General features: G+C 43.2%; 1 protein-coding gene across 1 annotated transcript; it reads right to left on the reverse strand.

The window, feature by feature from the left end:
• Positions 1 to 3,206: 3,206 nt before the first annotated feature.
• Positions 3,207 to 7,342, reverse strand: LOC120049341 (leiomodin-2-like). The gene is made up of 4 exons (XM_038995592.1): positions 7,064 to 7,342; positions 6,106 to 6,822; positions 5,254 to 5,877; positions 3,207 to 3,419 (listed from the first exon to the last, which is right to left on the reverse strand). Exons 1-4 carry the CDS (start codon positions 7,340 to 7,342, stop codon positions 3,366 to 3,368), a joined length of 1,674 nt encoding a protein of 557 aa, XP_038851520.1. The 3' UTR covers positions 3,207 to 3,365.
• Between the last annotated feature and the right edge of the window lie 6,683 nt (positions 7,343 to 14,025).

The following is a 14,025-nucleotide window of genomic DNA, read 5'->3' on the forward strand; positions in this document are numbered from 1 at the left end:
CGTGCGTGCCCACTGAGCACACCGGCATCCCTTCCATCGGTAGTGAGTGATGACCAGAGCTCTCATCACCAGCAGCTTAGCATGACTGATTAGATGAGCTGGCCATCTTCACACGGGGTCCTTGAACGGTACATATCGAAATGAATGAATATGGAAGACATGAATCTATATGCTACTGATATAGAGTCTGATCTACACTTAATATTTCTGACTGTCCAGTGATGTTCCACGGCATGTCTGAATGCCTGAATATCCCCCTGGTATGTCTGCTCACACAAACTGAAATTAGATTGCCTGCGTTGTTAATATTTAGATTTAAGTGTAGTTAGTTATTGCAATCCGTTCCAGTGTAGCTATGCCAAAGATGGAGGGGGTGCAGCAGGGTAGAGTGTGTTCTGTGTCCACGCTCCTTTGTACACTTGGTAAGCCTGTGGGACCATATGAAGGGTTTACGAAAGGGATTATAGCAGGCATGTCACAGTTCCAGGCCCCCAGCATTGTATGGGAATTACACCTGAGCAGTGAGCTGGGCACCCTTGGTGACAATACACTGAGTACAGAGCATGGACATATAGCAACAAGGGGATTTACCGTAGCATGGGAACAACACTGCTTGATGGGAACACGTGGACATATGCCGAAAGTCCACGACAGCCACTAAATCTGAGTACATTAATGTTTGCTGGAGGCCTGTAGAAGCATGATGGGAGGGTTGGACCAAGTAGTGGGAAAAGACAGTATTAACAGCTGTTAACTTAGTTTCAGTGTGGCATATGGCCACATTTGTCTCTCAGTTCCCAGTACTCATGTTGGCTAAACCCACACGTGAAACTGTGAGGTCGGACTGCGTCCACATGACATAACTCTTGGATTATTTGTAGTGTGTATGTAGAGATTAAGCTTGAATGATTGGATAGAAGGATGGAAAGTGAGTGAATGATTTTGTTTTAAATTAATGAAAATAGTTTGCCAGGCAGTGGGATTAGAAAAATAACTCCAATGACCTTTCAGTAGACACTTTATTAATAGTTATTTTACACCCTGTTATTGGCTGTGTTTACACAATCTGTATACATTTTTTTTTTCTGACTGTCCATGTCAGATTTGAACATTCACACTGATGTGCAAAGCCTCTGAAGTAGCATACAGATGCAGTGCTCATTTCCTGGCACTAGCTAGGTTTCCGTCCAATTTGCGAGAGATTTTCATGCGAATATTCTAAAATCCGCGTAAACTAAAATTACGTAGTTTCCATCAAATAGACTTGTTCGCTTATAAAAATCATTGCGTGATGACATTGTGCACACAAAATGTATTTTTTCGCGTAAATGTTTATGAACCAAATAATCTCTCGCCAACAGCTCGCAGATAGAGTGCGTGTAGACTAGTCTTCGTTATGGATTGGATTATAGGTAAAAACGAGAATATTTGTAAAACGGAAGTCATGCATAAATCATCATGTCACCAGAATAAGACCCTCGATTTTTATTGTAAAGGAGAATCAAGATCACCGTACGTGCACTTTCTCCACCCTGTCAATTGTATCATAAATTATTTAATCTGTAGCCTATAACCTGCATGGTTTTGCAAATCGTAGTGGGAGGACCACACACCATATCATCGCGTGACTCCCAAGTTTACCTCGATATGATGGTTATTATATCAATATTTTTTGCGCATATAGGCTTTTCCACCGCCATTTATTTCACAATAAATTTTCCCGACACAAATATCTGCATTTTATAAAATTGTACCAAAACGTCATGTTTCCATCACACCTGTTGTGATTTTTTTTTAATATGGTATGACTTTACTCTCACAAAAACTGTGGATGGAAACAAGTGTTCCTGGGTAGTTTTGTGGTAACGGCTGGTCATGTAAAAAAACAAAAACTCTTCAAAGGCAAAAATTCTGAGTCCAAACCATAGAGATCCTATTAAATTATTCTAATTCCATGGTCCAGACTGAGGTCGCATATGGAGCACTACAATTTTATCAGGTTTGAGATCCACATATGGATGTGGTTCATATATGAACTCAAAATATCAGGTTCCATGTGTTTTTTTCCTGTTTACACATTAGGGAGAGAGAGATCAGATATACAGTACCTGATGATAATACCTGATATTACCGAAAACTGTGAATATTGTTTCCCTCCAAGTCAGTTCTTTAGTAGAACTGAGGTAAACTGTGTTTTTGCGGAGTTTGATGTCCTTTCCAATTACATGTGGGAAGCTAGGATGGTTAATCAAGGACAGTTGTTGCTGCTGCCAAAAGCATTTCAGTGTTGTGTTTACTTTTAACAGATGTGGGGGGGATTTAGGACCATACCAGAGAACTCTTCCAAGACACACAAATGCACAGGGGAAGTATTAAGTGTTCCTCTGCTACTTACACTGAGTATAAAAAACATTAAGAACACCTGCTCTTTCCATGACAGACTGACCAGGTGAATCCAGGTGAAAGCTTTGATCCCTTATTGATGTCACCTGTTAAATCCACTTCAGTCAGTGTAGATGAAGGGAAGGAGACAGGTTAAAGGTGGATTTTTAAGTCTTGAGACAATTGAGACGGGTTGTGTATGTGTGCCACTCAGAGGGTGAATGAGCAAGACAAAATATTTAAGTGCCTTTCAACGGGGTATGGTAATAGGTGCCAGGCGCACTGGTTTGTGTCAAGAAATGCAACACTGCTGGGTTTTTCAAGCTCAACAGTTTCCTGTGTGTATCACGAATGGTCCACCACCCAAAGGACATCCAGCCAACTTGACACAACCGTGGGAAGCATTGGGGTCAACATGGGCCAGCATCCCTGTGGGACGTTTTCGACCTTGTAGAGTCCATCCCAACGAATTGAGGCTGTTCTGAGGGCAAAGGGGGGCCCTCAGAACCTTTTATACAAAAGAATTAGGACAGTAACTTTTGAACATTACATTTTGAAGAGAATCTTTTGGACAGTCACAATACCTTTTGGAGAGTAACATGGTATACGCAGTAATAAAACACCATAAAACTTAATTGTGTTGTTACTTTTATCTTCATGTTCAATTCATACAGTATATTCCTCACACACCAAATACAATATTTACAATTATACAAAAAAAGGTTACCTCAGTAAATGATTTAGACAACAATTTACACATTAATCATCACAAAAATGTAGACAACCAAATGCCTTTCTGCAAAGCATAAACCGTAAATATTTTTAAAATAACATGAATTTCATATATATTTTTTTTCTCTCCAAAAGTAAAGGTGCTATTACAGTGTTAATATCCAGTATCCTCTCTGAGGAAATTCCAGTTCAATCTGAATGTATTGTTTATGTGTCCTCAGTAGTCTCAGGGTGTTCCCCGTGTCTTTAGATCAGCTAGTCTCTTCATCAGGGACAAAGACAAACTTCCTCTGTGGAACTTCCACCTGCAATAAAAAAAAAAAATGTTTAAAAAAAACTATTCTGTTAAATAAAACAGGATTTTTCTTATGCTAGGTTCCTCGAAAACAAAAGATTCCATTTTGTGGTTCTGCGATTGCAACATTGTTTGCAAAATCAACAATACCCTACATATTATGCAAGGGCTTGCAAATTTAATCAATCACCCCACTATTACCGCATATATCAGTCAAATCACCATAATATTACTGCATAAAACTGTCCGATCACCACACTACAAAAAAAGGTCTCACAAAAAATTTAACCAATCACCACACTTTTACAGCAATAAGTTAAGCCACATGTCAACAAATGTTTTCCCCGTCAGCGCATTTTCGTGATAAATTGGGCAAAACTCATCACAAAATGTCACAAATATCTCAAAAATGACTCTGCACTTTCCTTATTTACTCTTTGTTGTCAGAGTTCGTTCTGGCACTGTGAGGCCTCTCCCGTTTCCCTTATCGTAGCAGCCGTCCAACAGTCCTATTTATAACTCAAGTTAAGTGGCAGGCATTCACAGACTCTAGACCCTAGCCTTCTGAGGGCAACCAGGATTTGCCACCGTAACAACATAACAAGCAGTTACCACACATTAATGGGCCCACAGAAACATTAGAGACTAGGCTACTCTCCCGCTCCTTTCTCCTTCTTTCTCTCAATCTCTATCTTTTTATCTCTGTCTCTCTCTCTCAATCTCTTTCTTTTTATCTCTCTCTCTCAATCTCTTTCTTTTTATCTCTCTCTCTCAATCTCTTTCTTTTTATCTCTCTCTCTCAATCTCTTTCTTTTTATCTCTCTCTCTCTCAATCTCTTTCATTTTTATCTCTCTCTCTCAATCTCTTTCTTTTTATCTCTCTCTCTCAATCTCTTTCTTTTTATCTCTCTCTCTCAATCTCTTTCTTTTTATCTCTCTCTCTCAATCTCTTTCATTTTTATCTCTCTCTCTCAATCTCTTTCTTTTTATCTCTCTCTCTCAATCTCTTTCTTTTTATCTCTCTCTCTCAATCTCTTTCTTTTTATCTCTCTCTCTCTCTCTCTTTCTTTTTATCTCTCTCTCTCTCTCTCTCTCTCTCTCTCTCTCTCTCTCTCTCTCTCTCTCTCTCTCTCTCTCTCTCTCTCTCTCTCTCTCTCTCTCTCTGCCTGTGTTAGGGACTTCAACCATGGCTTGTGTTGTGTTTGGCTTTGTTCAGACATAACACAGCGCTTGACGATGGAAAGGTGTCATATGATCAGCGTCCATCGTAAAATAACATGTCAACCACAGGAGATGACACAGATAGCGATGTTCCTCCGTCACCTGTCTAAGTCAGCGTGACCTCGGAGGTATGTGTTCCCTTTGACTGTAAGAACGCACCCTAAGGTTCTCAAAGCACAACCTTATTTATCTTAGACTGTTTAGACCAGATTCTTTCTCTCAGCCATTTTATATGAGTTGTCTTTGACATTTTCCAAGATGACATAGTGTCTCAGTCTGCTGGCTATGTCACAGAAAGAGACACTTTTCCAGATGGAAACATGTTAATTCGTTTCCAGGGTTGTTAGGCTGGTGGTGAAGAATTGGAGCATACAGTGTCTGTCCAGGAATACCCAGCCCAGGATACAGCTGGAATAGACTCCATGTTGGTAAGGGCCAATTGTTTTTCATAGCCATGTGACCTGACCAGAAAAGAACTCTGGGCCCTAATGATGATGTATGAGACTATGAACACTCATAGCTGGTGTCTCACCAGCTGACCATCTTTAACCCTTAAACTCTTGTTAACTCTCATTGGCTGTGCATGTACATGCACACACATGCACACACACACACAATCTCACCTTTCTGAGGGAGCGAACAGTAGCGTTGCGGATGGAGTCCATGAGCTGGTCGTGTGAGGAGCGCAGTGGAGTGGGTGGCCTGCTGTACTCCTGTTCTCTGTTCTCTGCCACTGGCCGCAGAGCGTTCTTCAGCTCCTTCAAGATACTGTTGGTCTCTTTCAATCCTTTCTTCCCCTTCTTCCCCTTCCCTTTCCCTTGCTTCTTAACGACCTCCTCGTGGAGCCGGATCACCTCCGCTATCTTCCTAGTCGGCTTCTTCTTCTCTGCCGGGGGCTGGCAGGGCAGTGGAGGGGGTGGGGGAGGAGGTGGAGGAGGCGGCGGGGGAGCAGGAGGGGTCTGTTTCTTGGGGAGTTTGGGGGATTGCCAAGGAGACACCTGAGGGGAACCATAGGGCGAAGAACCCGGAGTGGCCTTCAACAGAGCGGCCGTACGGGGGTTAACGGCCCCCTCTGGCCCCGCCTGCTGGTTCTGTCTCTGGTCCTGCAGGCGTTTCTGTCTCTGACGGTCCATGTTACGGGTCAGGATGCCTGTCATACTCATCCGGGGGCCTGGCAGGTGGAACTGGTAACCCAGCTTGATCAGGGTGTGGTTCTCCCTCAGAACCTTCACCATCTCCATCTCCACCTGACAGACAGACAGACAGACAGACAGACAGACAGACAGACAGACAGACAGACAGACAGACAGACAGACAGACAGACAGACAGACAGACAAAGAGAGAGAGAGAGAGAGAGAGAGAGAGAGAGAGAGGGGGGGGGGATTGGGATCGTGAGGTTGTGCTTTTACCATTGCCTGAAAATGTGTGTTGAGCAGCAGCATCAAAATTGAATACCAAGTCTAGACTGACTGACCTGTCCTCCACACATGTGTCTCTGGTTATGGAAGCGTAGCTCAGTCAGGGTGCTATTGCTAGGCAGAGCCTGGACCATGGCCAGAACCCCTTTCCCTGTCACATAGTTGGACTCGATGTTCAGGCTGATGATGGAGGTGTTTTCGCACAGCGTCTTGGCAATGGCCAGCGCCACGGGGTCGTCAGCATGCGTGTTGGCCAGGCTAAAGACACGCACGTGTGTGTTGGAGCGCAGTGCCTCAGCGAACTGGATTAGAGTGTCCTGTGAGATGTCCTCGATGTTGTTGAGGTTGATCTCTTTGAGCTCAGGGTCGTTATTAAGGACTCTATCCAGGGCCTCGTCTACAACTATTGGGTTACCGTCGGCGTTGGGGTCAAGTGGAGGTGGGGGCGGGGTTAGTCTCATAGGCTCCACCCTTGGGGGTCTCAGAAGGCTAGGGGAGGAGATGACGACTGACAGCGGTGATGGAGGACCAGAATCCTTTGGGGTCGCTGCTTTAGGCCTATTCTCTTCTGGCTCCTCTTTATCATCCTCTTCATCCTCCTCATCCTCTGTTTCAGCTTCCTCTTCCTCACTCTCCTCCTCCTCTTCTTCTTCCTCCTCTTCCTTTTCATAATCTTCATTTTCTTTCTTGTTCTCGTCATCCTTCTCCTCTGCTTCGCTGTTGCTTTCTGTCACGCATTCTTCCTCACTCTTTTCGGCATCATCATCGTCATCCTGTATAGACATAAGGTGTAAATCTCTCATTAATCTGACTCAGACACATGGCCATGTTCTCTTTTAACTGTATTATGTCTAAAGTTAGACCTAGATGGTCCTAACTGGTTCTCCATTATACCAGAAAGTGATCATTATTGAATAATTAAGCTTCTTAATTGGTCAAACGTAATTTAAGGTTATCCATAAAGATCTGAGAGCAGCAAGCTAGCTGAGTTCAGACTCTCTCCTGATCACTGACCTGTTTGGGGCTGCTGGCTTCCCCTCTCTCATCCTCCAGTATCCTCTTGGTCTCCTTCTCCCAGTACTTTAACAGAGAGTCTCTACTGAAAGTGCCAGTGGGGGTCTTCTCCGTCTGGTCTCTCTGTCTCAGGCCGATGGGCACGTTGGCATCAGGGTCTATGTCTGCCAGCTCCATCTCCAGCTCTGCTAGCTCCTCTGGGCTGAGAGAAGCCAGTAGTTCATCCTCATCCACATCCTCATACTTACTCAACTCCCGACGGTAACCAAAACTGTTCATTGCTGAAGAGGTTGGCCTCTGGGCTGGGCTCCAGGTAGATGGGGCAATGCGTGCCGTACGAGTCCGACCAGGGTGGGATCTTTCTGGGATAGGTTTCCGGTCAGAGTGGAGTCTTTCTGGAGGTGTGGGTCCAGTCAAGTTCAGTCTCAGCCTGATCTGTTTGTCCTCTACTGCTTCAGTGAGAACAGTACCAGTGGTGTGTGTGCAAAGGGCCTAGCTGGGGTGTCTGTGTCGGTGGTGTGTGTGTTGAGTGTGTGTGTGAGTGTGTGTCCTGTTCTCCTCTCTTCTAATCTCTCCAGCTGCTGCAGAAGCCTTAAGAGAGGGATCAGTGGAGTGCAACAAAGCGTTGGACCATGATGCACTGTGCTTTTTTTGGGAGGCGCTGCTCAGAGAGATAGACTAGAGCCACAAAAAGCATGTGAGCTCAGAGTGCAGAGCGGCCCTGGTCAGGCCTGTCAGCGGATCCCAGCAGCGGCCACATTGTTCGTGGCCAAAAAAAGCCCAACCGGGACCCAAGAGAGACAGAGAGCAAGTCATAGAGGCACATAACAACAAGCAGAAACACAGCGGCCGACATACAGAGACACATAGCAACATTATTAAACACGTATTTACACACAGAGGGACATCACATCACACACAGAGAAACGCACAGACATAGAAAGACATTCAGACTCAGAGACACACAGAGACACACACCATGGTATAAATGTTGTCTCAAATAGTACACTTTTCCCTAGGTGGCTCTGTTCAATTGTAGTGCACTGCGTAAGAAATATGGTGTAATTTCAGATATGCCTCTAGTAAGGACAAGAGTGGTTGTTTATTTCATAGGCAACAGAGTGAAGTAAGCCGTATTGAAATTGTCACTTCTCAGGTGTCTATCACTACTCGACATTGCTGCGAGACACCACTGGCCATCCCGTGGGATTAACTACTAAAGATAACATGGTTTCTATGGTAACATGTTTCTATGGAGCAGACTAATATAGCAATCATGTGGAAGTAGAGCTGTATCTTTTAGTGGGCTTTCATTTAGTACAATGGTTCCTGAAATTCTGGGAATAACAATAGACGATTGCGACCGTGGGCTTATTTAAAAGAGGGTTAAGTTATCATTTTAGGCTTGTCAGAGTAGAGCGGAGGAGCTTTTCTGAGAGCTGGCAGACAAGGCAGTGGGATGTTCTCTATCTCTCTCTGCTATACACTGCTGGCTTTGGGCTTTTAATCAGACCTCTTTATACATCACCACTCTGTCTGACTGAATGAACAATTGTATTTAGTTGGGGAACAAAAAACGGTCTGTCTATCTATGGAGCTTTGTAGAAGCCCTTCCGTTCTGTCAGTCTAAATCTTCTAATGAGCCTGAGTGATAATAGTCTGGCTAACACCTAACTCTCAAAGTCCTCAAAGTCAGGAATGGCTCATTGAAGTTGTGGGCACAATGCGTCGATAATGAAGGGGACTGTGCTTTTACTGGTTGGTTCACCTCTGTGTCTTTCTCACTCAAACACCCATAGGCACAGCCACACACAGGCCCAGAGCGTCGTCCCCCTCCCATTACAACGGTTGGATTTTCCAATCCAAGCAAAGAGGCATCAATCCCAGAGGAAAAAAACAACATTTGAGCGAACCAATCAAACCCGTCGCTCAATTTCTGAGCGAATACTGCATTAACCAACGGCTTCTTTTGCAGACTAGCGTGTCACAGCTCTCCCTGCTCTGGGTCACGTGGGTTGCGTCAGCCAGGCTAGGGTCATAACTCTCTTTGGGTAAAGGGCTTGTTGTTGTAGGTTGCTAATTCCAGATATCCAAAATGGGTTTGACGTGTGTAGATGCATGATGTGTGCATACTGTTTTAGACAATGGGCAATGATGTGGAGCCTATGATACCTTTCTGTGCATCTATTTCTATGTACAGCAGAATTGTGTGTCCAATGCATTTTTCCCTTGGGGATAATAAAGTGTATTGAATTGTGTAATGACACAGAGAGAGGGGCTACTATGAGTGAGGAGGATGGAGGATGGGCTTTAGGTCAACGTGGTGTCAGGGAAATTCATATTATTCTGTATGTAAATCTGTGACACTCCGTTTAGTATGATGTGTTACGTAACATTAGGTTACAGACCATTATGAGTGGAGTAGCGGTCGTACAAATCTTACAAATTAGAGGACGTATAGTGTCATCCCACTGGGCACACAATGTCATTTCAGCGTGGATAATTGGGTAATATTTGGTTGAGGCGTTGATCAATGAGATTACAATTTATATTCACCCAATCAAAAAGACAGCCAAAGTCTCCCGAGTGGCGCAGTGGTCTAAGGTACTGCATTGCAGTGCTAGCTGTGCCGCTAGAGAGCCTGGTTTGAGTCCAGGCTCTGTCGCAGCCGGCCGCGCCCGGGAGACCCATTGGGCGACGCACAATTGACCCAGCGTCGTCCTGGTTAGGGGAGGGTTTGGCCGGCAGGGATGTTCTTGTCCCATTGCGCTCTAGCGACTCCTGTGGTCGGCCGGGCGCACTGCACACTTACACGGTCGCCAGGTGTACGGCGTTTCCCTCTGTTTCTTTTGGGTGAGCGTGCAATGTGTCAAGAAGCAGTTATGGCCCCAGACCCATTGATCGCTCTGTTTGGTACAGTTGATGGGAATAACCAGGAAGGGAAAGCTGTCTCTCTTTGTACTCTATTAGCCAAAAGGCTCATATTGCAATTTTGGAAATTGGAGACTGTACCTACCTTTGAAATGTGGTTACGGGATTCAGGGAATGTAATACATATGGAAGAGATTCGATACAATACCTCCAATAGAAGTCCAATAGAAATATGGCAGCCGATACTGGATAAATGGTCTAGTCCCGCTTCATAACTGGGTTGATGATCTGCTGCTACTCTGTGCTGTACTCCACTCAATTTTTATTTTTGGCTGAACTACACTGCTTGTAATGACTATATGCTGTCTTCTTATACTGTACATGTACCACTGTTACGAGCATTTTGTTCTCAATGTTCTTAAACTGAACTTCAATTAAACTACTCAGTCTGCAACCCAGAGTTTGTACGATTCTGGTTGAATGAAACAGACAAGAGTCCCAGGTTACAATAGTCAGAATGTTTATTCACAAAAATGCAAACACAGTCTTTATAACACACACAAACAAGTTCAAATCCTAAGCTTGCTCAGACAGTCTGTGTTTTTCCACTACACAGATACATTGTTTTTTTAATCTGCAACATGTTTCATAATTTTCTGCAAGCCTAACAGTTTCTCCCCTCCACGGGTGGAGACAGAATGTCCTGTAAGGAACACAGTAGTACAACTTGTCTGTCGATAGCTTCTCTTATCATTTGTTACTGTCACGCCCTGACCTTAGAGAGCCTTTTAATGTCTCTATTTGGTTGGTCAGGGTGTGATTTGGGGTGGGCATTCTATGTTTTTGTTTTCTATGATTTTGTATTTCTATGTTTTGGCCGGGTATGGTTCTCAATCAGGGACAGCTGTCTATTGTTGTCTCTGATTGGGAACCATACTTGGGAAGCCCTTTTCCCTCCTTTCAGTGTGGGAAGTTGTCTTTGTTTGTGGGACTATAGCCTTAAGCTTCACGGTTGTTTTTGTATTGTTTATTGTTTTTGTCGGCGTCATCCTAAATAAAAGGAATATGTACGCTTACCACACTGCGCTTTGGTCTACTTCCTTTGACGGCCATGACAGTTTCACATTTGCACCCTGCTTACATACTAAGAAGGAACAAAAGGTCCTTGTTCTAATTCTGACTAAAACTACACACATCATCAGATTATAAATGTATGATTCTAATACATTTCATACAATTATATGGTTTCAGGGTGGAATATTTTAATCATTACCATTAAGCATATAATTCCCTTATCAACCACCTAATAGGATTTCATTTTATTTTGTGTATGATTGAGTTAAGTTTTGTTTTGTCCTCTAAATTGGCCATCCCATTCAACAGTACAATGAATGTCAATGTTTGTTTCGCTGTCTTTTTTTATTTATTTTTTATTGGAAAATAATAAACATATTATAAAATTTAAAAAAGAATCAGGCCCGGCTGGGTTGTGTTTCGGAGGACGCGCGACTCTCGACCTTCGCCTCTCCTGAGGCCGTACGGGAGTACGCCAGCGATGGGACAAGACTGTAACTACCAATTGGATACCACAAAATTGGGGAGACAAAGGAAGAAAATTAATAAAAGACAGCCAAAAGATAGTTTCCAATGTGTTACCACTGCGCTCTCAACCGTATAAAAACACAACCAAATTCCAATGGAAAAACAATGACTGATTTTTTGTTTGGTTGTCATCCAAATGTCTATTGCTTTAAACCATTTAAAAGAACAGCATAGTTCAAATGGGAATATAATGTCAGATATTTTGTTGATTTATACAACATATTAATGTATTATCACTGTGCAACATCTAATAGCAGAACCAAATGACCTGGATTGCACTTGAAATTACATTAAAAGTACATGGTGCAAGTGATAAATGCCGCTCGAGATTCTGCACCGATTATTACAGCAATTTTGAAGATCTTCACAGTCCTGCGACAACCTATTCATGCTACTGTATCTTGAACATGCATGCTCTTTATGATTACATAAGTAGACATTTATAGTAACAGTAACCTCAAAATGTGGCAATGGATGTGTTACTCATTTTAAGGTTGAATGTTACATTAGTTTGTAAGATAGTCTTAACTTTAGGCTATTTACTGTATTAAAAGTAATATTGAATTGTGTTTGGTTGGCAACGCAACCAAATATCAACATTTGAAAGAGATGTTTCTGCTTGGATAATTCCATCTGTACAACTGAAACACTGTATCAAAATGGTGGCAGACGTTTTACGTGCCCCCAACCGATTGTGGTTTTAGTTAGTTTATTTGCGTTGTTTGTAACTTATTTTTTTACTTATTTTGTTCATAATGTTTCCGCTACCGTCTCTTATTTATGAAAATAACTTCTGGACATCAGGACTGCGATTACTCACCACGGACTGGCTGAATCCTTTTTTCCTTTAACGAGTCTGATGAGCCCGACGTGAATGATATACTGCTTTCATGGGAACAGGCCCAGATCCCCGTGATTTGCATGAAGAGGAGGCGGAGAAAAAGGGGCCGGAGGGCAGGCTGCCTTCTGAGAATTCGTAGGCGATTGAATAAACCTCCACTTCCTTCCATTCTGCTAGCAAACGTGCAATCTTTGGACAATAAAATAGAGGACCTACGCGGAAGATTAAACTTCCGACGAGACATTCAAAACTGTAATATCCTATGCTTCACGGAGTCATGGCTGAACGACGACAATGTATCAATGTACAGCTGGCCGGTTATACACTGCACTGGCAGGCTAGAACAGCGGCGTTTGGTAAGACAAGGGGCAGCGGACTATGTATTTTTGTAAATAACAGCTGGTGCACAATATCTAAGGAAGTCTCAAGCTATTTCTCGCCTGAGGTAGAGTATCTCATGATAAACTGCAGACCACACTATCTACCTAGAGAGTTTTAATCTGCATTTTTTTGTAGCTCTTTACATACCACCACAGTCAAAGGCTGGCACTAAGACAGCATTGAATGAGCTGTATTCCACCATAAGCAAACAAGAAAACGCTCACCCAGAGGTGACCTTTAAACAAGGCAAAATTCACAAGGCCGCAGGGCCAGACGGATTACCAGGACGTGCACTGCGAGCATGCGCTGACCAACTGGCAAGTGTTTTCACTGACATTTTCAACCTCTTCCTGTCTGAGTCTGTAATACCAACATGCTTTAAGCAGACCTCCATAGTGCCTGTGCCCAAGAACACTAAGGTAACCTGCCTAAATGACTACCTAACCGTAGCACTCACGTCTGTAGCCATGAAGTACTTTGAAAGGCTAGTCATGGCTCACATCAACACCATTATCCCAGAAACCCTAGACCCACTCCAATTTGCATACCGCCCCAACAGATCCACAGATGATGCAATCTCTATTGCACTATACACTGCCCTTTCCCACCTGGACAAAAGGAACACCTACGTGAGAATGCTATTCATTGACTACAGCTCAGCTTTCAACACCATAGTGCCCTCAAAGCTCATCAATAAGCTAAGGACTCTAGGACTAAACACCTCCCTCTGCAACTGGATCCTGAACTTCCTGACGGGCCGCCCCCAGGTGGTAAGGGTAGGTAACAACACATCCGCCATGCTGATCTTCAACACAGGGGCATTGCACCTGTTGTATTCGGGCGCATGTGACTAATAACATTTGATTTGACTCTGGCTTTAATTCCAGTTTGTCTACAAATTAATAAGATACACTTTGGATTCACGTCTCCATCTCAACCAAAAATCACATTTAAAGAATAGGACTGAACCAAATCATATCATACTTTAAATGCACTTTAAATATGGATTTAGTGCTATTGTTTTTACTTTGATTTTTTTGGTTGAGATGGAGACGTGAGTCCAACATATCAATTATTCATTTGTAGACAAACTGGAATTAAAGCCTGACTAATTCAGTGGCACAGATGAAACTGTCCAAGCAAAATATACATCTCCCTCAAATGTTGATATTTGGTTGCGTTGACAACCAAACACAATATCACTACATTTCAAATCAACCAGAGCTTGAAATGCTAGGCCTATTAAATTGTCTATTTTTTGTTGAAT

This window comes from Salvelinus namaycush, chromosome 6 (assembly GCF_016432855.1).
Source record: "Salvelinus namaycush isolate Seneca chromosome 6, SaNama_1.0, whole genome shotgun sequence".
Lineage (NCBI taxonomy): Eukaryota > Metazoa > Chordata > Actinopteri > Salmoniformes > Salmonidae > Salvelinus > Salvelinus namaycush.